This window comes from Pseudopodoces humilis, chromosome 6 (assembly GCF_049639895.1).
Source record: "Pseudopodoces humilis isolate 2021_Gansu_Grassland_sample_001 chromosome 6, ASM4963989v1, whole genome shotgun sequence".
NCBI classification, from domain to species: domain Eukaryota; kingdom Metazoa; phylum Chordata; class Aves; order Passeriformes; family Paridae; genus Pseudopodoces; species Pseudopodoces humilis.
The window spans coordinates 17,627,090-17,654,332 of NC_142205.1; the positions used below are offsets into that span (position 1 = coordinate 17,627,090).

Here is a 27,243-nt window from a genome sequence, read left to right on the forward strand (position 1 = left end):
TCATCCCTACTTCTATCTTGAGATTTACAGCTCTAAAGAAATACAAATTTAAAGGTAAAATAATACACAATATAACAGAGAGGAGTTTTCACAGATTTTTAAATTTTGTTCATTTATGGGGAGACTGTTTTTGTACAAATTAAATATACACCCAAAAATTCCTTTTTAAGCTAAAGGAAACAAAATAAGACACTTCTATCTGGTACTTTTACTGTTAGAAAATTGGAATTTAATTTGACCAGGAAATTAGCATTTGTAAAGTATCAACTTCATTAAATGCTTTTTATGATGTTTTAATTTTTCAGCGTTTTCAGCTTCATCAAGCCTAACACATGCCCATTGAACAGGTATTACAAACACAAGTCATGTCTCACAGGAAGAAAAGCACTGTTTTCCCTTACAGTTGAAGCATGAGTGGATCACTACATCATTAATACATCTGGACTTCCCATCACTTTTTATTGTAGTTTAACTGGATGGCAGCTATCTGGTTTGAGTTGGTTAAAAGAGTTTACTCTTTTTTCAGATACAGCATGAAAACTTGTTTACAAGACTAAACATGTATTTCCTCTGTATATTTCACCTGTGTAGCTATACATTATTTTTAGATGGCACAGCAATGTCCTTCAATGTCCCCTTGTTTGTACATACTAGCAGATGCGTTGACTGACACACATACCATTTAGAGAGGTGGTTTAGATAGATAAAATAAACCTCAGGTACCTGTACTATGAGTGTCCTAGGCTGAAAGCAATAAAGGCTCCCTTATAATGAAGCACCAAATGAGAATGTGGAGATCCCATAGTAAGGAACATACTAGCAGGTATAGGGTTTAAAAGCACAGATCACTGGTGAATTTTGCCAGGCTTTTCAGAGTGCCTTCACAGTCCCACAAAAATAAAATGAAAGCCTCTCCCAGCAAGCACATAAATCCTCACCTCAAAAGGCAGTGATTGAACAGTGAAACCTGGTAAACCCCTACAACCTTCAGGATGAGGAGATGCACCTGAATTTTCCACCAGTTAAACACTTAGATATGTACATGTCTGATAATATCCTGAGCTATGTAGCTCCTTGATTTGTCATTCAGTGCTAAGACTTTTATTGTTTTTTAATCCAATTTTGTGTATGCAAATAGAATTTAAAGTAGAGATGGTGATTTTAAAACAGAAAACATAAAAAAAAAAAATCACAGAAGAGCTATCTGTTGCAGTTTTCTCCAGGGCATGCCCACTATTGGCTTGTTTCTAAGTTTCCTGGAACCCACTAGTCTTCACAGGTAATATTAATAAAATGGGGCTGACAAGAAAATGTAAAACTAATTTGCTAGTTTACATTACCATGTCCATTTCCCCTCAACCAGTCTGGCAGAGTTATGTAGTGCATGCAAACTGTGGTGCACACTACAGTTCCCACTGTAGTTGCCTCTCCTCTATTTACTCCCTAGTCAAGACTGAATTATTGCTCATTCTCTGCTAGTCTTTTAAAAGTCTGCATGTTCCTGATCATGAGCCCTCCATCTGTGTGATGTAAAAGACTGCATTTTTTTTTAGTGAGGGACTGATGTTAACCAGTCCCTTTTTCACCAGAAATGGCAAAAATCAAACTGGGCATATTTTTTTCATCCTCTTAAAAGATGACACAGAACAGGTAGTCATGTCCAGATGTACTTAACAATGCAATAAATAACATTATTAATTAGGACATAAGTTCCTTTAGACAGGGACTGTCTTTTTGTTATGTGTTCACACAACTCCTTTCACAATCATGTCCTGCTCTACCACAGGGCTTTGAGATGCTGCCACAGTACCTACAATAAATAATTTGGGGTATCTCTATTTAATCCTGCTGGTAACCAAAAGAAAAAGAACCTAGACACAGATGTTCAGCTGCAGTAAATTAAGGCCTCTCCACAGGTTTTAACAGAGCTATGCAGATTTACATTAGCTAGGGACCTGGTCCTCTGCTCTATGTGCATGTTGATGCTTAAGCTGAGAACAGCAGCTCCTACACTGTGCACCTGTACCAGAACTAACAGCAGTCCAGCCACAGGCCAGCAAGGGCTAATTCTCCTCCAAAACCAAGTGGGTTTTGCAGCTGAGCACTACCTTGTTACAACTAAGACACTGAGTTTTTAAGTGACTTGGGCTCATCTTGCCTACAAAGTGGTACACGCTGTGCTTGCAATCCCTACTGGAAATACACTGACATTATTTGTTCATGTCAAGTGCATCTTCAGTTTAAAAGTTATCCCTGATGAAGCTAACACAAATTATAATTTGAGCCTGCATAGCTGCTAAATTCACAGCCAAAACCCCATGGGATGTGCCTAACCCCAAGAATAATAAGAAAATTGAAACCATTTGAATACTAAACCAGAGATGGGACCCTGCAGATCACTGGGTTCAACACAGCCTACTTTTCTTGGCTAAGGAAGCCTAGCTTCCCTTTGTACCGAGATATTTTTCCCTGCTCTTTCAGCACCCAAATTGAGGGTGAAGAAAGAGTGGAAGGGCACTACAGATTGAAAAGAGTCCAAGATGAGAGTGTCCAAGCCTTGCTCAACTGGCTGAGAGGAGCGGGTGGGACTACTCATGTTTAGGAAGCAATAAAATCCTGTTTTGTAAATGTACATAAAGATTACACATACCACTGGGGGTAGGGAGGGGAAAAGGGGGGAGAAAGAGAAAGCAGGGAGACAAGAAAGTAAACATAGCTGCACTTGAGTCTACATACGAGGGAGTAGGGGAAAGGACACCCTACCACAGAGTATTTCTAATAAAAAAGGACTAGCTACCCGTAAGTGAGCAATACTGCAGTCTTATCCACATGAAGCACCAAAACACCAGAGTGCAATGAGCACCACAGTATTTTACAACTGCATCTGGCCTTGCCCCATTTTGATGGCAAAGGGTGCTGTAAATCCGAGTGCTGGTGGCACGGGGAGCACAATGCCAACTCCAGCTTGGCTTCTCTTGGATTAGAGTATAACCTGGCAAAGCCGATGGAGTTAAACAAGGACAGATTAAGTGTAAGTGAGAAGGAAATCAGACCCTTTATGTCTGCCCTTCCTCCCCTAAGAAAAACTAAATACATTCCTTTTTCTTCAGACACATCAACAGCAATAGCTTAAACCGCCCTGATCGGGTTTCACCATTGGCAATGCGGAAATGTTTATTTCCATTAGGCTGAGTCTATAAAATCTTCCTTTCATTCCTGTGCTTCTACCATTTCCAAACAGCAAAGCCTGACAATTTAGTCTCTGACAAGCAAGCTTAATACTGAGACATTTGGAAAAAAAAAAAAATCCATACAAAGAAAGCTCTTAAGACAAGATAGGCTGAGCGTTTGCACCACAAATGGTTTGTTTCAGCTATCTCTTTGCCTCCTGTAAGACGGAAATCAGACAGCTTACTGGCTTAGCTTGTTAGGCCAGGTTAAAGGGATGCAACGCTGAAAGGCTCTTACAGAAGCTTACCCTTGGACTAAAAATAGCAGGCACTAGAGAATTATCTTAAATACTACCAAACTTGTTCTGCACTGTGAATGCAGATAACTGTAATACGTTTCCATTTTTGGTAGTTTTAGAGCTTTTTTTAAGTTATGCTTGCTTTAGCTGACTATTTAATTAGTTTCTGATTCTATTTGCCATTTTTTCTCTCAGAGATATAGCCTGAGGGGTATTTTGCCTATGAATCCTTTGTATTTAGCAGCGTTGCTATTGTTAACATCTAATGAGCTGTTGGATTTGCCAAACACTCAGTATAGGTACAAACGCTTCTTTGAAATATAAATGTTTAACACATAGCAAATAGCAAATCAAAAGATACTCAAATGCAGCATCCTCATGCTCTCATTGCGTGTCTCATCAAAAGAGAATAAAAATAAAAATCTCCTTTATTACATTTAATTCTGAAATTCAAAAATGTGTATTTGAGTGAGACAATTTTAGCTCCTTGTCCATGACTTTAGAAGAAAACTAAATGATTTTTAGTACCACAAGAAGACTTGTGCATATGACTGAAGCTCCACAGTCTGACACGGATCCCTGCCAGCTGAACTGTGGAGCTAGCAGTGTTTCCTTTGGAGTAAAACTACAAGATCCTACAATCTTTAATGAAGCCACCTCATCTTTAAAACACATAAACTGAGATTTTGGTGGGTTTCTTAGGCTACAAGCAGTTTCTCTTTAAGCTCTGTTAAGCAGGATACCTGTTCATCTGTTCCTCGCTGAAAACCATGACAAGATATCAAAAAAAAAAAAAAAAAAAAGAAACTCCAAAGCAAAGCACAAATGTTCTCTGTCCTTACATACATTTCACTCGTACTACAGCCAGTCTGAAAGACATCACCACAGAAAGCAGTCACGCAGTGTAACACCCCTGCTGCTGCTGTTGCCTCAACTTTGCACCTCTGCAGATAACACCATTGTGGGTACTCCCTGTACAAGCTCAGATCAGAACATCACAGGATTGAAGCAGCAAGGGCCTCTGCACACTGATTCCTGCCCACTGCCTTCCACATGATGCTCCTGGTACTACACCAGTCTTGGCATCCAGATTATTGCTGTAACAAGAATATGAAATGGAAACTGATTTAGACACACAATTTAGTATGTTTTCCAGTACTTCTTCCTTCCCTGCAACTCTTTAGTATTTTTTAACATAATTTTAAAATCTCACTTTGAGTGAAGCCAATTTCTATACAGAAAAGCAGGGCAAGGTCAAGCTAAAAGCCATCCATGCAGCTGAACAGAAGTGTCTTTCCTTACTGGGAAGACATCACGTCCAACTGCTTTGGAGCTGGTAGAGCTTGTCCTCTCAGACACCATTTTTCTTTTACTTTCTTTTCAGGGTGAGGAATGTTTTTACTCTTAAATAGTGGTGGAATTCACAGATCCACTCACCAGATATACATCCTGTGTCTTTCTAAACTCAAAAGACAAGACACGTGGCATAACCCAGCCACATGTCTTCAAGCTGCTATTAAAACCCTCCATATGTCTTCATTTGGGAAGCAAGTTTTCTTTTTGAGTCAGGAGTTAAGTTCACAGACTCTCTGTCAAATAAACAACATGTCTGTTGTCACCTGGCTGCTGAGCAAGTCCTGTTTTTGAAAGTATTCACCCAGTGATTTTAGATATCTGTCTCTCACAGCCTTTCCTTCTGCTGCCATACAGCAAAAATCATGCTCCATCTTCATTATGATCATTAACATTACTATCCATCTCCTGCAATTAGAATTTTTAAGTAGCATGCCAGCACTACCAAGGAAACACCCCTACTACACTGAATGATCTCCAGTCACATCTCAAGGGAAAGTATCTGCAGAAAGTACTCACAGTTCAAACAGAGATCAAGAAAGGAGGATTATAATCCTCACTTTATAGAAGGGGATTTGAAGCTCACAGATTAGTCAGCTTCTCCTGGGCAGAGTGCCTGTAGGCCTTAGTCATGGTGGGAGGGCAGGGCTCCAACGAGCAACACCACCACCTTCCAAGCAGAGGACATTTCACCAACACCAACAGTGCACACATTCCCCATCCCTAAGTACTTTCAGTTGAACTTCTATTTGTCAGAAGAAGACAGAAAAAATGGTTGTCAAGAGTGCTGGAGTTACAGCCCACAGCTAAGAAGCTCATTTTGTGCATTCATGGAACTTGGTGATTTTGCTGCGTTTTGTACAGAAAATGTCACCACAATATTTTCTGACGTAATACTAGCATTCCAGAACAGAATTTTCCAGAGAAAGATGACACAAAGAGAGTAGTGAACAGACACAGAACAAGGCTGGTGTGTAAGATGTAACTCCATTATCAGAAAGACAAAGGCACCTCTATGATGTAGCAGATGTTAGGGAGAACATCAGGGCTACAGCAAGAGAGAAGTCAGGACCACTGGAAAGGAACACAGTCATGATTGAGTTCAAAAGTGAGCATAGAGACCATCCATTTTAACATGAAAAGCCAGGCCAATCCCCCAAAATGCAGGAGGAAGATGCTGTAATAGAAAAATAACACGGTAAGTGTCTTGGAAAAACAGAGGGCCCACAAAATATATTGCTTGAATTGGGCTTTCTTTTTGCATAACTTACTTTGGGAATACAAAAACCAGAAAATATCCAAAGCCTCTAAGGTAAGTCTTTATCTGTACAGATAATCATATTGACTTGTTTGTCCCAAGGAATGATATGAAGGAGAGAGTGAACTGAGGGTTCAGCAGAGCTTTCATCTTAGAAGGTTCCCAAATTATTATATAGCTAAGTAGGAAACTATTTTACTTCAGACTTTGGATGGCTGTTGCAATCAAAAATAATCACAAAAGCATTCCCTGTTGATTTCTATCAGGCTGCCATGATGGCAGCTGTACTGCATAAGGGTCCCCAGGAGCAGAGCCTACAGGAGGGCAGAGCATGGGGTGTCTGCAATGGGTGACCACCTGCCAGTCAGAAAAAGAAAATTAAAAAAGGTGTTGTGTTACTTCCTTTTTTTTTTTTACTGTATACTTTTCCCATTCTTTTCTTTGCTAGTGAAGAGACTACACTTGCTTACTATCGTAGTAGCTCAGGATCAGGGATCTGCTGCCAGGGACCTTGAGAGCCAAAGTGACAGCCTGGGATGTGGCACTCATTTGCAGACTTTTGTATGCAAGACTGTGTCATATACCACAGCCTGAAAAAGGTCATTATGAAGTCCATAGAAAATCAAACAGCAGTGACAAAGGAAGAAAGTGTCTTTGGCACAGTATCAGGGATAAAATGCCTTTCTCAAAGGCATTTGTGGGATATCAGGCAGAGTGAACTGGAATTAGGATGAGGAATTGTGCCACTAACACCAGCAACAGATTAAGCGCTGATGGTTTTCCTTGTGTATAAACTGGAAGAAGACAAGTTAGATATTATGTGTTTATTGAAGCAAGAAGGTTAGAGATAAGATATAATCTAACCAAATCATGGAACGCAATATGGGAAGATAGTCAAGAGTTACCGAGTCTGAACCAGTGGGTTTGTCTAATATCTCTAGGCCCAACAATTACCCCAATGCAAAACAATTACTGGATTTCAGAGAAGAACACCGGGTGAAGTTGCCCTGACCCTTCATTAGCTGCGCAGCTTTAAAAACCGGAAAGGACACCTGCACATATCCAAAGCAGCAGGAGGAAGAAATCTCCAGGAGTTTTGGAGTGCACAAATTTGGCACCAGGAATTGCATTTTCTTTGCACGGAAACAATTCAGATGTATTCAAACATTTTAATATTTTCTAGGTTTCCATTCCAAGTCTGTGAGCATTTTCACTCCTTTGCTATAGAAAAAAAGCATGTTATTATACTACAGTACTGTCTGTGTGAAATGCAGAAGTTTCTAATGAAATCTGTTTTTCTTTTTTGAGGTCACTCACACTCAGCTCTTAAGAGCTGACTCTCTAGGGAGAACAGTGATGAAGACAAAGGTGGACTATCTCCAAATCCCTACAACTTTGATTTTCACAAAGATTTTAATTTTTTTACTTATTTATTTTTTTATTTGGAATACACCAGCATTGCTGAGGGGGAATCTAAAGAAATAACAGCACATTATGAGCCTGAATCAGAAATTACTAGAGAATATAATGGAGTTCTGCACAATACATTTGAGGGATGTCTTTATAAGAGTTCTTTTAAAGACAGATTTTGGGGAGGAATTGGGAAAACCTAGCCACTCTGTTGAAAGGGATAGAAGGGCAATGAATTCTACTGTAGGATCTCTTCTTTTGCTGATTCAGTAAAGACGCATTTGTCATTCAAAGACAAATTAGAAAAGGGCATGGATCGTGCTACATAGATGCTTAGTCTCAGTTATCAGCCACATACAGGCAGCTTCCAACACATCTACCTCCAAGTGCATCTGAAAAAAAAGCAATCTCTTCTGGTGGATGTGGACAGAACACCTTTGTCAAAATTTGAGTTTGAGCAAATACAGCAAAGCGGTTTAGCACAGGGAGGATTTGTCCCTGCAGAAATTGACACAAATTCCTTTAGGACAGGGGCAGCCACCCCAGCCACATAGCTGGGATTGCCAGTAGATAGAATTAGGGGAACTGGAAGGTAACACTGTGGCCTAATGTAAACTCTTAAATCTGCTGTAAACAGAGAAGTAACACTGGCACACAATAAAACTGGTATCTGTCACTACACTCCCAGAAGCAGGTATAGGGAAGGACAAGACACGTGAGTGGATTTTTGTCATCTCTGTGAATTTGGTTTATGGAAAAATCCAAGCTGACAGAAACTGTGGCAAATAGTGATCATTCTAGTGATGGAGGGTAGCTGGAGTGATCATGCAGGAGAGAATAATGAGAGATCAAGTGGAAAGGTCCAGTTTGAAGTTCTGCTATGGGCATAGAGCAACTTGGAGTAGCAGCCCTCAGATGGCAGCATTCCTGGATGTTTCAAGCTGGAATGACCAATACCCACAAAAGCAATTTATTAGGAAGTTTCTGACGTACATATCTTTAAGAACATACATCCATCATTTTCAAAAACATGGTTTAGAAAATAGGAACTATTACAGGCTTAAATTTAGGGGCATGTCCCTTTCCTTTTTTAGCTCTTGGTTTAAAAATCAAAGTTTCACAAGTCTCATCATGTGAGAGATCCTGAAAGAGAAAAACCTCTGCACATCATGGGGCTTCCCATAACAAGCCCTCTTGGGTGCAGATGGCATCCACAGAAAGGCAGCTCAAGTACCTCTGGACCACTTCAGTTCAGAGAGCTGCACACACCAGGAGCAGCTCTGTAAAGTGAAGCTAGTGATCCAGCAGAGAATTAGCCCCCTATGGTCTATTGGCTCTGACCATACTGGACTTGAGCTGACCAATGTGGAGACCCTGCTGTGATTCCAACTGCAGTGGAGTACAGATTCCTGGAAATAATTTGTGTCTGTATAGGACATAGCCGAATAGTCCTTCCCAGCACAGTTCTGAAAACACAATACAGAGATACCAACTAACTCTGCAGGAATCTCTTTGGTACACTAGTCATCTTTAGCTAGAGCTCACAGCCCAGTAGGATCCCAACTCACTCTTCCAGATCTACTCCAGTATTCCTTCATCACTTCTCTGTGTCCCTGTGCTCCTCTGAGAGAGAGGTTTGCTCTCACTCAGAGGAGAGCCTCGGAAGAACATCAGTATTGAGTGAAAGCTAACCCACAGCAGCCATCAGCACTATGCAGAGGCATATATATGGCCCTGCAAGAGCTCGCCCTGATCTGCTGAAGAACACTGTATCAGAGCTAACACACCCTCTCTGACTAGTTACAAAGGGACCAGAGCATCTTCCATTTCTTAGTTCCTAGTCTTCTGCGGGTTTTTGCCTAGTTGAGTTTTAAAAATTTTTTAATTTAGTTTTCTTCTTCATCTCAGGTTTGGAGATAAGTAAGTCTCCATGTTTGGATATACTACTTAAGCAGCTTCTCCTTAGGTTTGGTAGTCCCACATCACATTGACACAGCTGCAGCTCTGACCTGTGTTGTTTCCTGGACTGGGCAAGCTCAGTAGGCTGTAACTGCCTCCAGCTGCCTGGGAGGAAGAGGAGTTTGGTTAAAGTGCTCACAGGCCTCTGAAGGGAAAGTAAGTTGAGTTTATCTTCTCTCATAAACCCCAAAGACTAGCTCTTTTCTTCTTTGCTCCTTCCACAGACTTCAAAGTGCACAACATAAAAATGGGATGGGCTGGTCACTAGTACATACAGACTCTCCCCCTACTACACTGTAGTTATTACATTATAACTATGTATTCAGTATATATATATATTCAATATTATAACTGAACTGTGTTCAGTTGTTAAACACTGTCTTTATTTACTTGATTTGTGATAATGCCTAAAAACCCTACTACAGGGTTCTTAGGCATTATCACAAAACAAGTAATAAAGACAGTGTTTAATAATTGAAGGAGAAAAAAAAGAGTATGGCCCAGCATCACAGCCATGGAACTTGGCATGCCAACTACTAAAAGGCCACATGCAAATACTTAAAAGTTAACCTTAATTCATGGAATGAGATTTTCAGAAGGGTTAGGTATCCAGTGGCAATGTTTAAAAAGTAAATGCACAAAGAAGTAATATGCCTCCAGAACTGTAACAAAAAGATTGCATAGGAAGTTATGCATTATGGATGATTTAGCAATATCATAGATAGCAAAGACTCCAGCAAAAAGAGTGAAATCATCCCTATCTTTCCATTTGTTGCAGAATTTTACCAAGGGGCTCCTGGGAGCTCTTGGGGGCTCCTCCATGGCTCAACAGACAAATTAACTCATTAGTGGGAAGGCAGGGATGATTAACTAACAAGAGCCCCCTCCAGCCCATCACTGGTACATGGTTATTTCACCCAGATGGTGTTCACCTACCTGAAACTGGTAATGACAGTCTCAGATCGGGTTTACAGAAAAACATAGATAATAAGGTGCCACAAGAGTGACATGATAGGAGTTATTGGTCTGTGATGCTCCAGACTGCGCCAGAGGCAGCAGAGCTGTTTTGTAATGTTAGCCTCTGTTTTGTAACATTATCCTCTCCGCCCGAGAGATTTCCTGCTGCAAATGGGAGACTTGGTCTTCAGAGAAGCATTTGACCTGACCCTTCCTATAGGAGAGTGGGATCAACAGCAAAGAGAATGACGAGACGTGGCAACACTCCCATCACACACAAGCAGAAGCGCTTTGACATCCTTTCACTGGAAATGGATGACTGTTTCTGCAGTGCTAAGGAAAAAAATCCACAAGTTTTTTTGGCTTTTTCCCAGATGCAATTGATGTGACAATTGCCAATGTTTTGCCTGATGTCTTCATACTTTTCTGAAGAGTGATTGTTGGGCTTTTAAGGACAGTCAATACAGCCAAGAAAATCCACACCAGTCCTGGTGAGAGAAAAAACAGTAAAGCAAACACAAAACCAGAAAAAGAATTTCAAAAATGCATATGTTTCCCCCAGACAAGTAAAAATAAAAGCCTATTGCTCCTCTGTGTATGCCTGGAGGGTCAAATGCCTAACAGAGCATATCCAAGCAGAGGTCAGGAAGCATGCACTTCTGTTTTGTTTATGAAAATCATTGCATATGCACCAATTTCAACCTGACAACTTTACAGTTTCACTAGTCCAACAATAAGTCATGAAAATGGATAAGCTTGGTACCTGTGGAAGCTAAGATTAGCCCAAGAAGTAGATTTCCTTATATGAAAATTTGTCATGAAAACCATGGCCAGACTGCAAACGCTTGACTGCTACCCATCTTTCTCTGAAAACTAGGATTTAGCAATTATAGGCTTCTAGCTATATACAGGCATGTCTCAAAGAAATTCCATAGCTGCTTAGGACTATGGGCCAAGATTTTCAAAACGGGATCAGAAACTCCTTACCAGTACTAACTAAGTAATTTCAAAGAGAGAAGAAGCAGTAACAGAGGAACACAGAAGTATTTCCTTGACTTCTTGTTCCACGTAGTCCTTCCTGAACTGGCTGGGTTGGGCCAAAATGGCCTCTTGAGATCCCTTCCCACTTCAACCACTCTATGATTCTGCAAAGCCCTTGCCTGCTCCAAGTTCATTCTCCATCCTTTACCACCCACGCTGTCACCTGCACTACCTGGCTGCCTATGCCTCACCCAGAAGCCCTCAAAGTGGATACCAACAGACCAAAGACCCTGCTCATTCAGTCTCAACACACAGGGCCTGGTAAAGCAGAGAACATCACTGCTAGATCCACCTAGCCAAGCGATACATGTTTACAAGCAAAAAAAAACACCAAAGAAAACAAACAACCCCTAATACTAGAAGAGTTTTAAAGCTCTGGTAGTATCTCCTTTTCACTTCTGGTCACTGACTGCTCTGTGGAAATACGCAGCCTGCAGCATTCTCACCACAGTAAGAATTGTCTCACTTCCACAACATTTATTACCTAAGGCCTCTGATGTGCTTCCTGAGTCATTGTGTCACTGCTTATACAGCAACATGGAGAAGAAAAACTAGATTTTTTGCAAAGGTTTTGGGAGAACCTTCAGAAAAAAAATTTTGTCCTCCATGTGAAACTACCATTCCAGGAGAAAACTTCCATTGTTTCTTTTAGCAGCTTATGTGGAAGCTCCTCTGACCAAACCAATCTTCCAGATAACCATTATCACCACCTCCTTGAGGAGAGGTGAGAAACTTTTCTACCCAATTTCTCTCTTTTTATTCAAGTATATCTCCTGTAGGAAAGAGCTGCAGTCCCTCACACCACTTGATGGCAGCCCCTCCAAATCCTGATAAAGATCTAATATCACTGAGCCTTCAAGGAGCAGATATGGCAGCAGCCAGAAGTAAAAGTCCTCCCTGCCCATTTGACACCTCTAGACCCATAATATGCTTGGAAGGGATGATCCTCCTAAACTTTATGTGCTAAGCTGGATGGCTGTGAGCAGTTCAGGCAACTCAAACCTGTCATAAATCAACAAGGCAACAACACTTGCCTGAGGCTGCCACCTCGGTTCCTCACAGAAAATACTCTGTTCTCCTGATTATCATCTTAGTGATTAGAAGTACCCATTATGGACCAGCACCCCATTGTGTTACTCACAGTAAAGCACAAAAGCACAGATGTGTGTGACGAAATGGAAGTATTATTCTAGTGCATCACACAGTTCACGCTTCATGACAACACCAAAATCTCAATAGGTTTTCGGTTTGTGCATTCATAAACAAAACCCAGTGATTACTGCATGTGGTAAAAAGCAAACTCCAATCATGGCCCTTCAGACTCATCACTGCCACAAAGTGCTAATTAATTTCTCAATCATTACGAAGCAAGACTGTTGCTCTGTTGTGTCAGAACAGAAAATTCAGCCAAAGCAACCAGCTATGCGTTGCAAAGGGGATGATTTCCACTGAGACCTGAACCCAGCCTCCATGGCTGAGTGTGCCTGCACACACAGTCAGACCTCCATGCCTGCCAAGGCTGCAGCCCATCACTTGCAAAGGCATCAGGATCCTGTATGCACCTGCACAAAGCTACCAAAATAAAAATTAGATACTGGAGAAAAAGAGGCCTATAAATTTGGCAGGGGGCACTTCTCCAGAAAGGCTGCAAATTTCCAGAGCATCTGAGGATTACCCAAAGTAGAACAAAAAAAGCTACAAGTAGGAAAGTTTTCACACTCATATAAACTCTTCTTTGTATTTTTCCTCTGTTCAAGGGGAAAAAGCAGTTTATCATGATTCAATACCAAAACTTTCCTGCAACAAATATACTCTGTGCAATTTCCTCCTCCTGACCTACACATGCACAATAGGTTAGTGGCACTAAGGAAAAAGAATTCCTAAATGAAAACTTGTGATAATTTTATCCTTCTGTAATGTCATGGGCCAGTCAATGTTAAATGGGATGGGGCAAGAGGGAAAGAGCATGCCAGGGTTAAGATGGACTATTTAGTAGCAATTAGCAATGATGCATTGAGCAAAAATAGCAACAATGGAAAAAAAGAAAAGAGGTTACACTAGAAACAAAACCATTAACGGAAATAAATTTAATTTAACCAATTAACATTTGTCTAAGAAAGGCAAACTTTCTTTTGCTGTTGGTAAGCCAATGGGGAATTAATAAACCAGAAGAATCTTATCAGAAATATTTACTTCCCACTAGCAATGAGTCTGAGATTGTTTTTCCAACAAAAGACAGAGCTACTGTCCCACATTTTTGTGACCCTCTCTGCAGTTCCAGGGAGAAAATATTTAGTTCAACATTATCGTAAGCTAGAATATGGCTCTATTTATGTGACAAGTTGACAACATACAATTTCATGCTTGTTGAACTGATCTGTGTTATATATTCACTGTGAATATTATGAAGCCTCACCATTATAAATATGAAACAGTATACACTTATTCAAAATAACTCCAGCAGTAGCAATTTATAGCTGGGTTGTTTGCGTGCTTATGAAGTCCAAACACCACCCTAAGAAGCTGCATCTCACTGAAACAGATGTGGAGTGTGACTGTGACCAAAGTGGATTTAAGATGACCTCTGTGAAAGGAGACTATTACATTTTTGTTTGCATGGCAGCTGACACCAGTTCGTATTTAGCCACGTAGCCAGTGGGAACACAGTGTAACGCAATGTCCTCAAGGGCTAGTTTTAACACAGGCCAAGACATCCATCTAATGACCTAATTAGCTTACTACTGTTCTGGTGAGTGCTAGTCTTCCCTCTCAGAAAAAGGGCAGGTGCTCTACAGAGCAGCAGCACAGTGAGCATCTCAAGCCACGGCTGCTGTAGCTGAAATGTCTCCTTAATGGGACCGTGAAGTGGATCGGTCGCCTTCTCTTGATTGCGCGCCTGGGGAACCATTTTGGTGGCCACATACATCAAACAATAAAATCTCAAAGCAATTGTTTTTTTGCTCATTTGGGACTTCTTTCCTGCCTGAAGGTTCCAACCAACATGCCAGGTGGTTCTTGCACTAAAGCATTGTAGTTTGTCCAAGAGGGAAAGAAAAAAGGAGCAGCAGCACACCTTGGTAACACTAGATACAGAACATTTGCATAAACTCTTTCCAATTACATAGCAGCTTGTTCGAATAAAATAAATTCCACTTACTGCTTGAGCCTTTTTAAATGTCAGCATAGCTAATCATAGATTATCGTTTACATACATCATCCCACATAGACAGGATGTTATTGTGCTGGTCTCCTATTTAGCAGATGTAGAGCCCTGAGTGTCAGGCCAGACACTTGTAAAGGTAATGTATTCAAACACACAAGAAATGTGACATTGCTCCATTAGGAATATAAAAAGTCGGGCACTTTTGTCAAGTGTCTGCTGTTTTCTTTCCCTAGAAATGAGGGTCTTCTCCTAGTTTCACAAGTAGGCTTTATGATACATTGTTACCTTTTATCATTATTATAACATTTCCTATCCCAAATCTGCATCTTTTGCCCTTTATGTTTATTGTTGTATTAAACCTATGACGTTGTCTGTTTCGCTATTAAATCTATCCCATAACCACATACTGTACATTCATTTCTCTAGGACCTCAGTAGCTCTTATCTATTTGCTCTTATGATCTCTTATGAACTGTTAGGAATAACAACTTGAAGAAATGTTTGTAAAGTCATCTCAGACTGAATTCAGCCTTCCCCTTTTTTACCATACAGTGATATTCTCTGCAATGAAATCCAATTTGCCATGGAAGCAGTTCATTACAGGATGCATTATAGAGGGACACAAGCTCCCAAATACCCAAAAATACATGTGCTTATCATGTAAAACATTCAATCTGCATGAATCTGAATTTCAGAAAAGCCTACTTATTAGAGCAGGGAAGTACATGTTGATACAACTTGGTCCTGTATTGCTTCCAGATTCACCAGTATGCTCTACACTACCGCCCAGAGCTATTTTGTTCATGCCCCCTGGGGCCTCAGACAGGCCGCTATGTGGTGCACACAATCACAGTCCTTTCAAGCACTTTGATAAGCTTTATTCTGCCATTATGCCATCTAGAACATTAAACACAATGTTTAAGTTCTATGTTAAATCACAATCAGCTCCTATTAACTGTTCCAAGCTCCTCATTTTTATCAACAGTTACTTTATTAAATCCTTAATAATATAGATGGAATAGTTAGTTAATTTGTGTGTTGAGCCATGGATGTTAATTTGTAAACATAATAACATACTGCAATCATTTGCATAATAGCATTTTAATCTTTTTAGTAAAAGCTGTAATTCCCTACAAAGTACGCTGCAGTAGAAACTAAGTGACTATTGGTAATAATAAAAAAGGCCTTAAAATTCTGATCCTATTATAGTGTTGGAACATACCCAAACTGCTACCATAATCTCTGAAATGTTACTGTTCTCTGATTTAGGTGTCTGTGTCAAGAATAAAAATGAAGTATAACTGGTAGCAGTAGACTATTTCCTAAATGTAATTTAGTATTCACTAAGCACCAGCACTTTGCAAATAGCTCTGAGGCTTTCCTTCAAAGTTCAGAGCTCTAGTTATGCATATTGTGTGAGGTACACCATGCAGCTCACCTCCAGCCTCTGTTGTGCTGAATAGATGGCTATGATAAATCATGCTGATTTGGCACTGAAGGGCATCAGCCATCAAGGATTTGACTACTATGTCTTTTTTTTTTTTTTTCCCCTGAGATTGTATCTCCTTGAACTGCCTGCCCTGGGCTACTGCTTTTGGAGAAAATTAAAAAGGGGAAAAAATGCTAGGGAAGGCCACTACAGAAAGTCTATACAGGCTTAGTTCTCTGGAACCCATTAACACCAGTCACAAGACTGACAAAGAAAACATTGGTGGTTGTTTAAAAGTCAGGCCAAGTCATTTTACGCAAGATCTGGTAATTCATTAATCAATCTGGCTACAAACCTTGAATGAATAACCTGCAATGGTGAAAGAGACTGGCAGCACCACAGAACACGAGCAATTTTATAATCTGAACCAATGCAAATTACCCTGGTGATGTTTAAGACTTCCCTCAACACTCATCATCTCCCTGATACAACCCCTTCCAAATAAATAAGAAATCATTTATCTCCATGCATTCCTCTGCTGCCAGGGGAGAGAAAGTCTACATTTCATTGTGTATTTCTTTCTCTCCTCACATTCTCACTGCATGTATTACAGCCCTTTTTGGCAGTCTACAATAAAACAGTTATCATTTTAGGCTTTCCAAATACGTAGCACATGGAATGGCCTTGAGAAGTAACCTGGGATATGCCTATATAAAACAATTAAAACCAAAATCATCAAATATGATAAGCATCACTTTGGAACATAGAAATATGTAAATAAAATAAATCTGCAAAAGGGCAAGCAATGTGGGTTTTCTGAAGTCCTTTTAAAGGCTAAAAAAAGTGTTTTGCCAAGTACAAGATTTATGATTTTACACAGGTTCATTGTAATTTAGCAGGTTATTGCCTATCTACAGGCTGAATTTTCTCTTCCCATCAGATGAGTTACTTGCAAAAAATGCCAACAAAGAGAAACATCCACTGTAGGTATCTTCCCTCTCCATAGTGCTAGGCATGGATCATACATAATTTTAAATATGACTAATCTTACATGATATGGTACAGTATATTTCAAGAAGCCTCAAGGGACAACAGTTTTCATGAACAAAAAGCCTTCTCACTCATGACACATCAAGTTGTATGTTTGTTCACAATTTCACATAGCATTGGCTTTGAGAATGAAAATTTAACCATTTTGATTTTCTGAAAGTAGCCAAATTAAACTTTTTGAAAATACATTTTTTTTAAGTCTAGTTATTCAAAAAACAAATCATAAAAGTGAATGGTGCAGCAAACCATCTAAACAACTGGTCTTGGGTGACCTGTTAACTATTTACTTGCATGAACTCGTGTCAATAGACAGTGACCTGAGGGGCAAGAACTCCTTCATTTTATCTTTTCAAACAACAGGCAAAGAAAATCAGGTGAAAACCGGAAGCCATCAAGCTGTCAATAAAAAGAAATCACCTGATTCATAATGCACAGAAGTACAAACATCAGTAAGAAGAGCCTCTGTGCTGGGGCAATACAGCCTTGATTTGGGACTCCTATCGGTTACATTGGCATGTGAGCAGGATGATGCAGTGATGAATTAGGTGTGTCTGCAAAATACTGGTGTGTTTTAATCCCAGAGTGAAGGCCAGTATCTCATCACACCTAAGCGGATGAGAGCAGGGATTTATACTTAACACTTACATACTATCTAGACTAATTGGACCTTTATCTCACTTGGCTCCAGGTTGCTACCATAATCATTTCTAGTCCATGAGACTCCCAGTGCCACTGGGAGTGCCTAAGATTGTGGGTGCTCAGCTCAAGTGAGCTTTCAGGAACATGATTTGCAGAAAAACTGAAAATTCACTTTATGAAATACAAATCTTTCTTTAAAAAAAAGAAGTGCATCAAAGACACCCAGGAACTTTGTAAAGGGCTTTTGGACACTGTCCTTCACATAGACAATGCCACATGTACTGCATTAATACCTCAAAGGAGAGAGTGTGTTTCATTCAAAGCTAGATTTGGGAATTAACACTGTACAGCTTGAGCAAGTAATGCCGCTCGTGTACTTCCTATCATTTCCTTGTCATTCTGGTTCCTTCCTTTCCACCCCAAATAGGCTGTATTTCTATTTTTGTATGACAATGCCTCATCTGGAAGCTCAAGTTAGATAAAACATACTACTCCCAAAATAACAAGAGAGAAAAAAAAAAAAGTAAAAAAAAAAGGTATAAAAAGACATTATTTTCTTTTTTAAAAATCCAGTGATTACCAAATAAGAAACTGCACAAAACTTCCATTCTCTCAGCAAAAGAAATAGTTCCTCACAGAGTATGTGAGAGTCTCTGGAGGAAGAAGGCATCTTCTGATCTTGAGCACCCCCAGTCGTCACATTACCGAGCGGCAGAGGCAAGAAATAGTGCAAAGTATCCAGCTGCACAGTGGAGAATGGGGACAGGGTTAATGTAAGGGAGGAGAAAATAACTGTTTCATTCCCATCTTCCTAGGCCAAGCAACCAAGAAATGTAAATGCAACACTCTAAGAAGCTGAAAATAGTCTAATTTTGCACTGCAGTACTGTAAAATACCATTAGGGCACAATTTGTCCCTACAGGTAAGTATGGGCCAAGCTGTGATGAGACAGCAATGCAGCCTGCAGCTGAAGTCAATGAGTGTGAGAAAAGAAGCAGTGTATTTCATTTCCAAACTATTATTTCTGACCTATTACTTGCTGTGTAGATTAATTCCCCCAGCTGCATTGCTCCCGTTTCTCCACACATATCCCCGTTTCTTCACACCGGGGCAGTCATCCTCAGACAGACCCAAACGTGCCCATGAGATGTTGCCCTGTCACCATCTCCCAGCGAGGTTAACTACCAGCCTATCTGGTTGACCCTCTGTTTCCAACACACTGCGATTTTCAGAACAGGAATTGTTTCCTCTACAAGGTATGTGGGGGAATGGTCACTACCTATCTGAGACAGCTTTATACTCCGCAGCTGTGGCCATCAGAGCAGACAGGCAGTAACACACAGGAGAAGCAATGAGGTGGTCAAGTTCCATTGGTTTTACTGCAATAATTTGTATGCTTAGATTTGGCAAATACATAATTGTATTACTTATCTGGAACTTACACTTCGAAAGTCCGCATCTTCAACTGATTTTTCCGACAGGAAAATGCTTCTGCATTTTTGGATTTTGATGGATGTGGAAAAAATGTGTGTCCACAGTTACAAAAAAAGCAAAGCAAGTGTCCAGCACAGCTGCTGTAAATGTGGACCCTGCCCCCTGCCTCCCCGCTGCCACCAACATGCCCTACCCTGCCTGAGGCAGTACAACTGCAATTCAAGAACCCGATGGGATTTGGAAACTTTGTAAAACAAAGTGTGGAACATTATACAACTAAAGAAAAAAGAGGGCTTAAACACAAGGCTTTGCAGGGCTATTTTGATTCAAATAAAGTTAATTCCAAGTTACTTGGATGTAAATTACAGAAATTAAAGAGAGAAGACCAGTTTCTGCTATCAGTTACACTGGTTTAAATCCAGAGCAGTTCATCATCTGCATCAGGGAGATCACTGTGGCTTAAGAGCTGTATACAAAGGAAGAAGAATTTTATTCAGAACATCACATCCTAGGTAAGCATTTTACCATACCATTTCAGTTAATTTTTTCCAGCCTTTAAAATTCTACCATGATAATCAGGGGTTTTCCGAAACCAGCGGGCTAGCTGTACTTCCTGGAGCTGTGGTACCTGCTGTGTAAGAAACAGCACCCATAGTTTGCTTTTGTACAAGGTCCTCCTGCCAGCTAATCAATTTATTGTCCAATTTCCCAGTCAGTGAATGATCTATGGCCTCTCCCATCAACAAGGAGGGAAGGAGGTTAGAGTTTAGGAGAAGCACGGCTGCCCAAAACCACAAGGTGAAGAATTATGAAGCCTTTACACAAAAAAAGAAAGAAGACCAAGACAGTGATAAAGCCACCAGAATCCTCCTCTTGTACACCCTGATCTCTCATACAACCTAACCCCCAATGCACAATTGGAAAGAAAACAATCAAGTCTCTCCTATCACACTTTTATTTTCAGAGTGCTCGCCACCAGGAGATCTATGAGACATCAGAATGCTGAGCTCGTTCCTGAGCTGCTGACTGTCCTCACTGCCTTCTCTGCCACACTCACCCTTGCTCTCCCCTATTCATAAACAAATTGTGGACCTATCAATTTGTGCGCAAGTAACTTGCACAGTAAGGCTATGACTGGTAAAAATCTTTACTAGAAATCTTCCAGCTACTCATCAGCTAGCTGTTGTGCAGCACTCTGCATCTTGCCAAGGAATTCAAGTGGAAGACAACAAACAAGTTTCAACTGCTGTTTTGCTCTGTAGCTGACAACAGTGCAACTCCTCATCTTGACACCACAGGGCAGTGTGCTCTAGGCACTCCTTAGTTGTTTCCCCTCAAAAATCAGAAGTTCCATTTAAATCCTTTTAAGGCTTCTCCCCCGTACCCCTCAGGGTTGCAGGTATGGTTTCGCTCACGAACCAGTCAGAACCCGAAATACACCAGCAGTTTTCTTGTCTCTTAATGGCAGAAAAATAGTAAACTGTTGTCCACCAGGCTAATAAAAAAAAAAAAATCAGAAAAAAAAAAAAGCAAGCAAGGACTTTGCAACATGCACTTGCATCACCTTGCCTTACCTCAAATATATTGGTGGGTTCATTGCTGTACTGATTGGAGATGATCTCTGACTGGTCGCTGTACCACTTGAGTCCCCCCAGAAAGCTGTCTGCATCCAGGTCGTTCACATCTAGTTCAGAGAGGTCAAGTTCTGGGAGATCTGGGCAAAGAGGCTGGTCTTCGCCAACCAGAGCAGCACACTGCAGGATACAGAACCACAGAAATAGTTTCATTAATTACCAGGAATCTATTAACTAATATCATGTGATAAGAATTAAGCCTCAATTAAGCTGTGGCACAGGGTCACTGGGATTGGCTTTGTTTTCTGAAAAAAGAAACACATAGTATTTGGTCACTGTTAGCTCTATGTAAAGGGGCAGGGAAAACAGCAGGGCATAAGCTGCCTTCTCTATCACATCTCTGTCCAGGGACAATGACCCTCCTTCTCCCTATGCCATTTGATAATGATCAGATTCAAAGCTTTAAATCCAACAGCAGAGGCCAAAGCATGGCCTTATTCTCCTTTCAGAGTGAACCAGTGCAGGTAGAAGTTACAGATGAATACCTCTGGGCAAGGTCTGTCACGCATTTCCTGATACATTCAGGTTAAAGAGGCACAGCCTGTTACAGCCCTCAGCCCTGGAGGCTAGCTCAAGCTGGAGACAGTCACACTTTCACTTCTACAGAACCTTACTGTAATTCTTACAGCCATTCATGATGGTGGCTACGATATGGGCAAAAAAAAGTATGGGTTAGTGGCGCTGCTGTACTCCTTTCCTGATGCACAAACCACAGCCACCCAGGTTTGCATAAGGGTCCTGGCGACCAAAGTGTGGCTTGAAATATCCTATATTCTCCTCTCAGTGATGGGCATAGTTAGTTCACGCAGCCTTTCACCTGCTTGGTGTGAACATATCTATTATCCTAGCTGGTTTCCTAAATATCCCCAGAGAGAAGCTGTAATCAGAAAACCAAATGGGTTTTCCTCTTCTAGCAGCCTCTGATTCAGTAATCCTAAAAGACGGTCTGTGAAACATTTCGGTTGAGGCAGTTAGCAAAGTTTAGTCTGCAGGAATCCTCTTCAGCAATCCAAAATGTTTTTGTCTGCACAACTTAGGAAGAGAGTGAGGATAAATAATAACAAACTTGGAGTAAGTTTCCTTTTATATGACAGTACAAAGCTATATAGGATATTGACTGACCTACTATGGAAGAAAAAATTAATAACATACATCCACTTCAACACAGCAATTGAAATGTTAGAGTATCCACCAAAACCATTTCCTAATTATAGAAAATACGTAGTAACAGTTTGGCAAATAGCCGAGTCCCATATGTCAATGCTGCTCAATTAAGCAATTCCTACTGCACTGCACCGTGTATCCTTGTAACTCATCTCCGAACATCTACGTCGATACGGGCACACAGCAAAGCACATGTGGAGCTGCAGAGGCACCAGGCACTGAATGGTTAAAAGCCATCTGAAGTCAACTGAGTCTAAAGGCATCTACTGTGATTATTTCTAGCACTGTGTTAAGGATGGCCAACAGCAGGACCTCCTCAACTCCTCTGTCAGTTGACTGGGTGGTTAGAATGATTGCCCAACTTCTACCTGGACTGAAGTCAATGGAGAAAGCGCCACTTTCTGAAGGCAGATGTCTGTAGGGCACTAACAGTGTCCGTGGATGTGCACTGCTCAATACTGGCTGTGTCACTCTCGCAAGGACCGCCTTTCACAACAATGCAAGCGAGAGCTGCTGAAGGTGCACTTCATTGAGGTTTTTGTCCCTGGAATCTCGGTGCGTCTGCAGTGCACGGGCTGGATGCAGCAGCGCAGCCGTGAGCAAAGATTTTGTCTGTTGGCACAAAGACTCGGTGCAGCTGGTGTGAGCTATAATTTACCAGACAACTTCTACATCCACCAGGACACTACAAGATAATCATAGAGTAGGCCAAGGGGCAAGGAAGCTGAGAGGCTGCAAAACGAGGTTCTGGAATAGCAGTTGTTTTTCTTCCTATTATTTAAGGGGCTGTAGAACTATAAGAAGTCAAAAATCCCATTTAAGTAATCTTAACTTCTTTTTTTAATCTGGATTTTATAACCATAATTTTGAGTGTAAGACAAAAAAAAAATCTATAAAAAAAAAAAAAATTAGAGAGTTTCCTCTTCTTCAGTGCGAGGCACAACCTTCTGGCAGCAATCTTATAATACAGAGTTGACCTTTTTTGATGCTTGGCCGAAATCTCTGATCTCATTAAAGGATAATCTAGTTTTTGACTGAAAAGGTAGATTCTCAGCATCATTCTCAGGTTTGTGTTCTGGAGGTCAGTAGCTTATAACTGATGCCATAGACTTCTAAAGTATCCTGCTGATCTGTTACTGCTTTCATTTATAAAAATAGCTTCACCCTGTGAACCACCTACTTAAACATGTTTACTTTTGGTAATCTGCATTTTTAAAGTTCCTACAGTGGGCTTTTGAAGCAACATAAACAATGGTATTAAAAAAATATCCTGCTTACTGCAGCTTTCATTTACCTATAGTGACTGCGATGTCACCTAAAAATGTAACTGCTGAAATGAAGTATATATGCCTTGCCAATGTTGACATGATAATAAAATCAATGTTTCTGAATATGACATTATGCTTCTGAGCACACAGAGCACATTAATCTGAGACACATTAGCAGCAAGTGTTCCTGTTATTAATTTATATTTGGCCTTTGCATGATGCCAGATTTAACACTCCAAGTCCTAAAACTGTCCTCATCTGACATGCTGATATTTGCTGTTTGCCTATACATCTGTAACAGGTGCACCTGCATTGCTACCACACATTTTACTGTCTTTCCACTGTTATTTGATATGATAGTTATTCCATAACTATAACCCTCATTTTACAGTAACATTTAGGAGGATAAAGCAGTCACTAAACACAAAAGGCTAATTACTGTGCGTTATTTCACTCCAACAGACCTTTTTTCTTAGTTCAGGCGCAAACAGTAAATTAGCTTAACTGCACTGATGGTAATGAATCATTATAATTAAGTATAATTCTCCATTAACCTATTAACCTTTTGGCTGGTTTTGCGCCTTTGAAGGTAAATTAAAAAAAAAAAAAAAAAGAAGAAGAAGAAGAAGACTGGAGTTGTGCCATATTAATTATATTAATGAAAATATAATCTTTGTTTTATTTTTAACAAGTTTTTCAAAGTGCCAAGGGGATGAACTCAGGAAAGAAAGAGAGACTTGACAAAATGTGTGTCATGTGGATTCTCTCTATCAATCTTTGCAACCTTACTGTACATCACCTTCATTAAGCTGTGAAGCACTGGGGACGCTGATCAGCTACAGCGATGCAGGCCTTTATTAAACAACACGCCGTCCTGTCATTATGTGAGCGAGAATATAATACATTTTACATTGACAGCAAATATTAATGATTCAAAAAATGAAAGCTGCCTCCAGTACTTGCTGCCAGCGTTATTTTAGCTCAGTAAAGGTGATCCCCTGAGCCAAAGCAGCATGCAGATGATAGTGTTGCTACAGGAAGTGCAGTGCAGGAGCACACTGGCAAATTCATACCCACAGTTAATCCATCTACCACACAATTAATATTAAGATCAAACTCTTTTTTTGTTTGTTTGTTTGTTTTTTCCCCTCTCTGCACTATGAAAAAGTCATTGACATGAATTATCTATTCTGTTACTAGCTTGAAATTACTGCAGGAACTCTAGTGATTAAAATAAATCTTCAGTATTTCCACATAAGCTGGTTCCACAATCAGTTCCTAGCAGCATTAAGAATAATACATGATGGAAAAATGAAGCTACGGCAGATGAGACCCATGCTACGAGCCAGACAACAACCCACAGGATACTCCAGCTACTCAGAAACAATTAGGACTTTGGAGCCAGAAAGTCATCCACTTACTGCCTTGACTTATAATAGCTACAGGACATATGAATTATCCATATCTATTCCACTTTACCAAGAAATCAAAACAAGATAAGACCAATTACAATATGCAAACAGAAATCTGTGGATACAATGGCAAGCTGCAAATATTAAAAACATGACAGAATGACTTGAGAATCCACACACATGCTCTGCCAGATAGAAAAAAATTTACTGGAGAACATGGCAACTTTAAATGGGTAGCTCTCTACAATGTGAACATCTTATTTAAAAAGCATTGCCTGTAACCTGTTTTTCCCTCCCCCATTGCCCAAGGGGAGCATTTTAAGTGCTTATTCCAAGCCTGAAGCCAGAGGATTAGTTCCTTTGAGCAGGCCTGTATTTGGGATTCCTCTCCATGGGGTCCAAAGAAAGTTTGCCTCGCTTCGCAAGTTGCCCGAACTTTCAGGTAATGCTCCATTTTGCTGAATGCAAACATGCAGAAATCCTCAAACCTCGCATTATACTCCAGAGATTACGGTGGGGCTGCTTGACTTTTTTTTTATTTTTTTCCTTTATGAATTGTAGCCAGCAGAAGCTGTGGATTTGATGTATTGCCATCTATTTTTACACAAGCAGCAGCAGCAGCAGCGGCAGCAGCAGTTCACACAGTCCTGCATAAACTCTATTCTCATGGTTCATCCTGTTGTCTCTGCTGTACAGTGGGATTTAACCATTTCTTGGACTACTCAGATTGACTGTGAACCCTGCTCTACGGGGCATTAGCTACAACGTCAGTATTCCAATACCATAAGTAGCAGGGAAACGTCTCTTTCCAGAAATCTCTTTTAAAAAAGCATCTAAAGCCAAACAACAGAGTATTCATTCCTGTGTGCGTGTTTGTATTCTGCAGCTCATAAACAAGGAAAAAACCTTCAACAGCTCACAGTGAAACAAGGAATTAAAATATGAAGACATGAGTCAATTATAACTTTTTTTTTTTTTTAAAGAAATATTAGTCTTACTCTAAATAAACATGGCATTTTTCCAACCAGGCCACTAAACGCCACTGGAAACGCCACTTCAGACACCGATTCATATCAGTATCTTAGAGCATAAATATTGCATATGACGGGAAAGCGAGCCAGAGGCACATGAAAATAGTTTCCAACTGCAGGAGATACTATACTGATGACAGGAGCTCAGCTTTGATTTGCTCAAGGCATCGCAGAGTAACCTTAAAATAGCAAACTTACTGGAGTTAAGATAAGATACGGACTTGTTTGCAAAGTACGCCGCCTCGGCCGTCCTGCCGGTGCCCCGGCGAGCCCACGGCCCCCGCCAGCTGCCGGCACCCCACGGCCGCCCACGCCGCGCCCTCCTCACCTCGAGATCACTCCATACAGAGTCCTGGTTGCACATGTCCCACGCCATCCAGCTGCGGAGCGACGGCAGGAAAGCTGGCAAACTACAGTCCAGAGGCAGGCAGGCAGGCAGCAGACACTCATGCAGGCAACGAGACCCTCTCTGAGAGTGAACCGAAGGCACCTGTCTTACTACTGTTCCCCGTCACATGACAAAGCTATTAAAAAGTAGGCTGGGCTGTCACTCATCCAGCCTTCTGGAGCCGCTGCTCCAGCCCGTGACGTCAGCCAGGGGCAGACCCAGCCTGAAGTGAAGTAAATCTTCGCAAAAGCCGCTCCGAGCTCGGCGGCCGCGGCAACACGCAGCGATTCAAAGCGGATTGCCGCGCCACACCCCCGGAGCGCTGCTCCTGCCCTAGCGCAGCTCCTACCCCTCCCCGTCTTTTTTAATTTCTTAGCTCGCTTCCTTTGTCCTCCCCCCGCTCCGCAGCACACAATAGGCAGAGCTGTGCTTATAATAAAGAAAAAGTGAAGTGACTCCCAGCCGAGCTACAGCCTGCGTGCTCTGAGCAGCCCGAGCGTCTTTCCCGTGCCTGCGCCGGCTCCCCGCCGCTGGTCTCTTTGGAGGGGCTGTCCCAGAGTTCGGCAAAAGTTACACCCCCTCCCGGCATTGTTTTGCCCTCGGAGATTTTGCACCTCCCCAAGTATTTTGGTTAGGATATGGTTTCTCATAGACAATTACAACTCAAGTAAGTTTTTCCACGGTAAATATATCGGCAACCCCGCCCCCCGCACACCCCCACCCCAGCACTTCTCTGAAATGGACTCAGCATCTATAAAAAATGTTCCTGCGGTTCTCTCACCTGCTCCGAGGGGGAAGCCTGATGCTGTTCCCAGATGGATTACGTACTTGGAGCTGATCTTTAACCACTCCTCTGTACCCGTGCATTCCCCAAGAAACCACGGCAGTCACAAGGAACTGCCTCCGTCCTGCCCACGGCCGCTTCTATGAACTGCCCCAGGGCACTGCTCTACCCTCCTGACCCGAGCTCAGGGGTTGTTCACTGAAAATATATTAATTAAAAAAATCTATAAAAAGATTTACGACAAGTCGTGTGAAAATCCGGACATGCTGTCAACACCTGTCTCCCCGTCAAAGCCTTTCCCAGACAATAGGGGCTGCTGCAGGTGCAACTGGTTTATGATACCCCTTAGCATTGCGTACACAACAAATTCCATGCACCAAGCTGAACTGAAAATTGTTGTC

General features: G+C 41.2%; 1 protein-coding gene across 4 annotated transcripts in view; it reads right to left on the reverse strand.

Annotated features, from left to right (window-relative positions):
* The window catches only part of PPARGC1A (PPARG coactivator 1 alpha), a 364,260-nt gene that overhangs the window by 41,256 nt on the left and 295,761 nt on the right, over positions 1-27,243 (reverse strand). Inside the window, exons 1-3 of one of the 4 annotated variants that reach the window (XM_088056606.1) lie at positions 26,840-26,960; positions 25,999-26,139; positions 20,736-20,915 (exon numbers count right to left, since the gene is read on the reverse strand). In XM_088056606.1, the coding sequence (XP_087912732.1) occupies positions 20,736-20,915; positions 25,999-26,046 (228 nt within the window). In that variant the 5' untranslated portion in view covers positions 26,047-26,139; positions 26,840-26,960. Of the gene's footprint in view, positions 1-20,735; positions 20,916-25,998; positions 26,510-26,839; positions 26,961-27,243 lie in introns of those variants that run through there. The other 3 variants (XM_088056608.1, XM_005517800.3, XM_088056605.1) reach the window with 3 other exon arrangements.